The sequence below is a fragment of the Limulus polyphemus genome, unplaced genomic scaffold (assembly GCF_000517525.1).
Source record: "Limulus polyphemus unplaced genomic scaffold, Limulus_polyphemus-2.1.2 Scaffold3534, whole genome shotgun sequence".
Classification (NCBI taxonomy): Eukaryota; Metazoa; Arthropoda; class Merostomata; order Xiphosura; family Limulidae; genus Limulus; species Limulus polyphemus.
The window spans coordinates 33,626-41,282 of NW_013669144.1; the positions used below are offsets into that span (position 1 = coordinate 33,626).

Consider the following 7,657-nt stretch of genomic DNA (forward strand, 5'->3'; position numbering starts at 1 on the left):
TCGATACCCGTAGTGGGCAGAGCACAAATAGCCCATTCTGTAGCTTTGTGCTTAATTACAAACAAACAAAACACAGTCGGCTATAATCAGTACATAACGGAAATTTAATTTTATAGAGAGTATAGATAAATAATTATGATTAATTTCAAAGATTTTAACCAAATTTAGTCGTATGTTATGAGCTTTTTTTTCTTTTTTTTAAGCAAAACGTGTCGGTTGGCTAACCCTAGATCCTCATCATGCAAAAACTGCGCTGGTTAAGTTGAACCGCCGACCTCAATAATAAAAATATCGGTAAGATTAAGTCGTTTAAATGTCGTTACTAATTTTCAGTGGAGCTTGTGTTCTAACAAGTATGATCACTGAACATCTTAGTTCAGGATATATTTTTATCCGTGATATTCTAATCATGGATTTCTCACTCAAATAAATACTAAATGTTTCAAGAAAAACTGTAATGAGTAAATTACAAGTTAGTATTTCTATTCCTAATTACTTCTAGTGATACCATTTAATGGAATACAATAAATTCTAGTGTGAAAATGGTGTGAAATGCACCTAATGTTCGAGTGCTTTTCACCACGTCTTTTTTATGTAAATGCAAAATCAAAGGTTTTCATAAAATTATCCAAGAAAAAAAGACATTCTATAGTATTATACTGTGTCACTAAATAGACATACCATAAAAATTGATGGCTGACTATCTAGCTTTAATGTGAAAATTGGCAGCACTTAAAGCCAGTTATTTCAGGCACTTTTAAAGTTATTTCTTCTTCAGCTCGTTAGAAGGCGTCAGCTGGATGTGTCCGATAAGAAAACTTATGATTTAGAACAGGTTTCGTGACTTTTTCAAATATTCAAATATTCTGGTTCAACCAGACGTGAAAATGCTGCTTACTCTACATTCATACAGTCCACGCCGAGATAGTCAATGAAACCAGCAGTTTGCTCTCTAATGCTGATTTAGCAGTGTGCTGACCCAAGCTAAACAGGGCACTTTAGCAGAGTAACCGGAGATACGTCACTCATTTATGCAGGATAAACTGACTACTAGATTTATGAAATATATATTTCGCTCTTGTTCAGATCTCCCTATTTCATTCTTTTACATCTGAAATGCTCATTGAGTTTAGGAAGACTTAAGGCGCGAGAAAATTCGTAATTTTAATTTATTTTTAATGGTTTACTAATGGCTCTGTACGAGTTTTATTTGTTACTAATCGATAAATCTACCATAAATTTCATACAAAGGAAATCATTTGATATTGGAAATTACATTTTATCACTGGGAAAAAACAGAAGCAAATATAATAATTTTAAAATACCTTCTTTAATTGCATTTCTATTTTTGATATTGTATTATTGAGGGGAGTAAATACTGAACTTGAGTCATATGTGATATATTTTGACGTGTTTATGACGTCAAACACTGCGTGCCCTCAAAATAGTAAATTATTTCGATAACGATTGAAAGGAAGCCAATAAACGTATATAAATATGAATCAGTCGTAATGTATGATCATTTAATTTATTATTATTTTGACCTAAGAAACTGCAAACCTAACAAGGTTCACAGGCTTATTTATGTTGAAAAACTATTGAATTACACGTGACATAAACTGCGCTGCTGGAGGTCTACAAGAAATAATTATAGAATGTATATCGTGAGTTAAAAACCGAAACTGTTTGAGTTCACATATGTTTACAGGAGATGAGAGATGCGCTCAAATTAATTTGTAATTTTACCTTCACTTGTAACGACGTTTCTAAGCTAATGAACCTTAGGAAAGTCGAATGTATAAAGATATTATCGGGATGTTAACGTGTAAGGGATTTTAACATGTTAAGTAGTGATGTTTTTCATTTCATTCCCGCACAAACTTTCTGCCACGAATCCAGCAACTTGTGTCTAAGTATGTATGTATATATCACCCACGTTATGAGTTTACATCAACATCTAATTAAAACATTTTCCCATTAGACATTGGTTTACCATCATTTGAACTTGTGGTATATATATCACCCACGTTATGAGTTTACATCAACATCTAATTAAAACATTTTCCCATTAGACATTGGTTTACCATCATTTTAACTTGTGGTATATATATCACCCACGTTATGAGATTACATCAACATCTAATTAAAACATTTTCCCGTTAGACATTGGTTTACCATCATTTTGACTTGTGGTATATATCACCCACGTTATGAGTTTACATCAAGATCCAATTAAAACATTTTCCCGTTAGACATTGGTTTACCATCATTTTAACTTATGGTATATATATCACCCACGTTATGAGTTTACATCAACATCCAATTAAAACATTTTCCCGTTAGACATTGGTTTACCATCATTTTAACTTGTGTTTTTTTTTGTTGTTGTTGTTTTAATCGTACTCTCCACACCCAAACGTGAATGTAGTTTTGTGAATATTGGTCATTAATACGTGTTTTAAGTATTGTTTTAAGTATTGTTTTAAGTATTGTTTTAAGTAGATATACCGAAACTATTTGATATAAGTTAGGATACTGAATTTGAATCTCAACAATATATTGTTGAATATATATTTTATATATTTTTTATTTCTGTTTTGTTAATCTTAGTTATTACCCATCCATACGAAATATCCAATAGTTTTTAAAGTATATAAATACGAGAGGGAAGCCATGAACTTACCACAAATACATATTTATTGGAGCTATACGTTAAGGAGCGGTAAGTTGACTTAGAGGTACGAACAGATAGATAGCAACAAGATTTTTGATAGCTTTCATATTATTACGAATTTAAAAGCTAGAATTCAGGAATATTCATTTCACTGTTGCGTCAAAACTAGTAGGTCAAGTATTTATCTAAGCAATGTTTAGGTTCATAATATAATACGCTCATTAAAAAATCACAAGATACATACATATTGTGTCAGAAGAGTTGCAAACACCAATTGGTAGCTTGGAATGTCTTATACTACCCTGAATATTTCTGGAGTCGTTATGTCTTAAAAGTGAGTTGCTAGAAAGCAAAATTCATATGTTACTTGAATTAAACAAAGTCTCAACGGTGTGTATCTAAGAGATATTGAATTGATTTATACTACAACTTATTTTTTAGAAGTGTTCTTTAGGAATTGTAATATTTTATTGAATTAGTTTGACCTCTGATTTGTATTTTTTTTTTTTTGATAAAGTATATTTAATTTTATAATTATAAGTATTTATATGTTTTTTTTAGGATGTGGTTAGTAAGGAAAATATTCGTATAAATAAACTGACTTATTTGAAATAAATACAACTTAAGTATAGTAACAATAATTATGTTTAAGAAAAACGTAAAAAGTGCCTTAAATATGTATAACTAAACATAATTTGTAGAACAAGGTGGTTAAACTTTCATCAATAAAACAGTTTTGAGCCGTTGACGTATGATGATTTAAAACATCCCGATGTACCTTTCCTCTCTAAATATCCTTCACATCATAAGTTTTTACATCCAAAAAAAATGGTGGCTGTAAAGAAGGAATAATTGACTGTTCATGTTTCGTCTTCTCGTGTATAACATTGAAGAAGTATAGAAAGATGTAACGTAAAACATCACATCGAATTTTGAGATTCCTATCAATGCTTTTAACACTTATCCTTATGGTGGCTACAATAATCACGTACATATTCATACATCGATCACTTGATAAGCAGCGAAAATATTGCAAAACCAATTATTTACAGTAATAAACTTCTGTCAACTCAGTTTCAATTGAATTTGATGAATTAATAAACAGTGATTAAATTCTTCCATTGCCGATCTCCAAATTTCTCATTCATTATTTTCTTTTAGTGTAAATTTGTAGTTCTCTGCACACCAAAAGACAATTGGTATCACAGCGTTAAAATAGTCCACAACATCCCACAGAAAATGAAGATATAATTCATGTTGACGTCCAATATTGGATTGCCATCAGGAAGAATATAAATCCCACCTGATAATTTTTGGTTGAAGCTATACTAGTTGTATCTGGTACATCTGGAAAAATAAAAAATGTGAAATAATTCATTTGGATGTACAATACGCAAATTGAAATAATTCATTTGGATGTACAATACGCAAATTGAAAAACAAAATTGAAATAATTCATTTGGATGTACAATACGCAAATTGAAAAACAAAATTGAAATAATTCATTTGGATGTACAATACGCAAATTGAAAAACAAAATGTGAAATAATTCATTTGGATGTACAATACGCAAAATGAAAAACAAAATTGAAATAATTCATTTGGATGTACAATACGCAAATTGAAAAACAAAATGTTAAATAATTCATTTGCATGTACAATACGCAAATTGAAAAACAAAATGTGAAAGAGCATGAAAGAGAGCTGCCCGAATTACGACATACGAAGCATTTCGTTTTTATTACTAACCTCTTCTGAATTAATAATTATTATTTACAATAAAGTTGACTATAACGCATATAATAAATATGATTTCTCCGACTACTTTGTCAGCATTATTATGCATATAACCCGTACGCTTACCGAAACATCAAAATATGTAAAATATAAATTTGGAACGTCACAGCTGTTTGATTACAACTTACCATGATTCAAGTTTTCACTGATGTGCAGTCCCGAAGCTTGGTGATGTCCCCCCATCACCAGTTCTTCATTACTCATGACATACGAACGTAGTACGCTCGATTCACATTTCAGATTCATGTTGCCGTTTCGCAAGTGGTCTTCAGTGACGATAAATTTCAAACTGAGACTAGAGCTATCGAGGCCGTCGTCATGATGGGTTGTAAAATATCGAGTTTCGTGCTTTGCCTAAAACAGAGTTAATAACTCCAATCAGGATCTTGTGTAGTCAGACTCTTACGCTTTTATGTTATTGGAAATGGAAAAACATATTCCGCTGAGTATGTCGGAAAAATGGAAAATTATTCAGGTCAATATTATTTATATTTAAGGAAAAGTGAAAGCCAAGTTTTCAATATTCGTAGAGTTGAAACTTATCATTTTATTAACAAATGTAGTCTGTTTACTCAATAGTCACAATTCGTGTTAATTAACTCGAAAGATAAGCAACGCTGATCAGATATAACAGAAAGCAACAAAGGTTTCTTTATTAGCAGGAACTGTTAAATTTATTTCCTAACCTTAAATTAACGTCGACAAATACACATTTAACTTATAACTAATTTCGGAGTGAAGTTACACGTAATAAAAGTATCCTATTATATTGGTGATTGTATAAGCTATGTTAGGAAATAACAATGAGAGAAAAACGTGACATGAAAGTATAAGAATACTGTAAGCATAATAGTCCTCTCCTGTTGTTTTTTTATGGTTTATCTAACTTCTATTGCATAATATAGGCATCAATGTGTGTCTTTAATACTCTGAGAAACTTTATTGTACATAAATAAACAGATTAAAAGTCTGAGAGTACATTTTGAGAAGCCACAAAATGACTTTTGGTGTGTGTTAAAATACATTATGGCTAAGATACATACCAATTTCCCGTTGATATACCAACGTAAAATTGCAGCAGGTTTGGACTTGGCAGAAGTGCAGTTTAACATGACTGTGTCCCCAATGTTATACTTGGCTCTTCCTCCTGTTATCTTTGGCCCTTCAGTAGGCAAAACTAGAGTATAAAGAATATTTGAACAATACTCTTGTTAAACTGCCGTATTTACACGTATACGTCTTTCACTCACCTCATAATTTTCAATAATACCATGGCTACAAGATATCAAAATTCACTGACTGTTTTATCTGAAGCATCGGTATGTAAAGGAGGTAAAACCAGCTAGTATTAGTGGTAAACCTTTAAAAACAAAGCTTGTGCAAACTAAACGCGACATAACATAGTTCCAAGTGTTCGTGAATTGAATCTTATCTTTGAATATGCGACAAATAGAACGTGTATCATATATCGATTAACAGCACGGTCAATATTCTTATAACTCTTAACTGCAGAAGCTACACGGTCAATATTCTTATAACTCTTAACTGCAGAAGCTATACGGTCAATATTCTTATAACTCTTAACTGCAGAAGCTACACGCCAATATTCTTATAACTCTTAACTGCAGAAGCTACACGGTCAATATTATTATAACTCTTAACTGGAAAGCTACACGGTAAATATTCTTATAAATCTTAACTGCAGAAGCTACACGGTCAATATTCGTATAACTCTTAACTGCAAAAGTTACACGGTCAATATTCTTATAACTCTTAACTGCAGAAGCTACACGGTCAATATTCTTATAACTCTTAACTGCAGAAACTACCGGTCAATATTCTTATAACTCTTAACTGCAGAAGCTACACGGCCAATAGTCTTATAACTCTTAAATGCAGAAGCTACACGGTCAATATTCTTATAAATCTTAACTCTTCTATACAAATGTTATTGTCAGAAAGGTAGCTTTCTTTCTGTCTTAGATATCTTACAAGTTTGATTAGCAACTTGAGTGGATATAACTAGCAATCAAAACTCATTATAGTGATGGTGTTCTTCTTGACGGTTTAATAAATATGTAAATGTTAATGTGATTCTTGATTTAAGACTTTTATAGGTTTCTGGTATAAATAGAATAGTTAGAAATCTAAAGTGTCATCCACGGGTTCTAAGAAAAGTAAAATCTACCTCATTAGATACCTGGATTTTTCTTATATCAATTCACAAACAAGGTACAAATGGCATACTCACTGCACTAAAAGAGTCAGTGACAGTTACACATTGCAAGGCTTCACATTCATTCATATTTGTAAAACAACTACGGTTTATGGCAGATCAATATACATTGAATAGCCTTTTATTTCTTGGATCTCTCACCATATTATCCTCATAGAAATCCCATTTTCTAAAGCATTATTTATTGAAAATCTTTCTTGAAACTTTTGGAACTTGCGAATGGTAAACTTATCATAACCATTTGTGTTTTAACGGATTTTTTATTTGTCTGGCATCGCGAGAATTCGTCTTCTTAGAAAGAAACCCCGGCAAGGAAATATATAAGCAAGATTTAAATCAGTTCTTTGGTAAACTCCTACAAAAGTAACTCATCCACACTCTCTCTCTCTCTGAGAGAAAAGATTGCGTCTGAGAATCGTCTCTTAGAAATCTGAGAAAATAATCTTAGTAAGATTTAGGCAGCTTCATGTAAAAAGGGTTAAAATGAAATTCACCAGAAATGAAAATATTACGGTTTGTATATAAATGTTTCAATATCTGTCTTATGATGAGTATTGTTGAATGTTTCTCTGATTTTACTTAAATTCGATATGTTTTTAACCAATACTTCTTACCAAGTATTGTTAGTGTAAAAATAATTAATTTTGTTAATACACATTTCACATTTGAACTAATCTTTTTTTTTTTACGCTAATAACAATTATGCCAAATTCAAAGGGAGCAGTTAAACATTAACAAAATAAGTTTCATCGATAATAATCTACCTGCCCCCCAGTGGCACAGCGGTACGTCTGTGAACTTACAATGCTAGAATCTGGGTTCGATACCCGTGGTGGGCAGAGCACAAATAGCCCATTGTGTAGCTTTGTGCTTAATTACAAAATAATCTACCAGACATTATAATAGTTTAATTTAGTTTATTAAATAGTTTACTATGTAGGTTTCAAAGT

General features: G+C 31.4%; 1 protein-coding gene across 1 annotated transcript in view; it reads right to left on the reverse strand.

Moving 5' to 3' along the window:
* Positions 1-2,678: 2,678 nt before the first annotated feature.
* Positions 2,679-7,657, reverse strand: part of LOC106469533 (cell adhesion molecule 4-like) — a 7,839-nt gene continuing 2,860 nt past the window's right edge. Inside the window, exons 2-4 of the mRNA XM_022398072.1 lie at positions 5,515-5,648; positions 4,600-4,825; positions 2,679-4,021 (exon numbers count right to left, since the gene is read on the reverse strand). Coding sequence (XP_022253780.1) covers positions 3,927-4,021; positions 4,600-4,825; positions 5,515-5,648 — 455 coding nt within the window. The 3' untranslated portion in view covers positions 2,679-3,926. The remainder of the gene's footprint in view (positions 4,022-4,599; positions 4,826-5,514; positions 5,649-7,657) is intronic.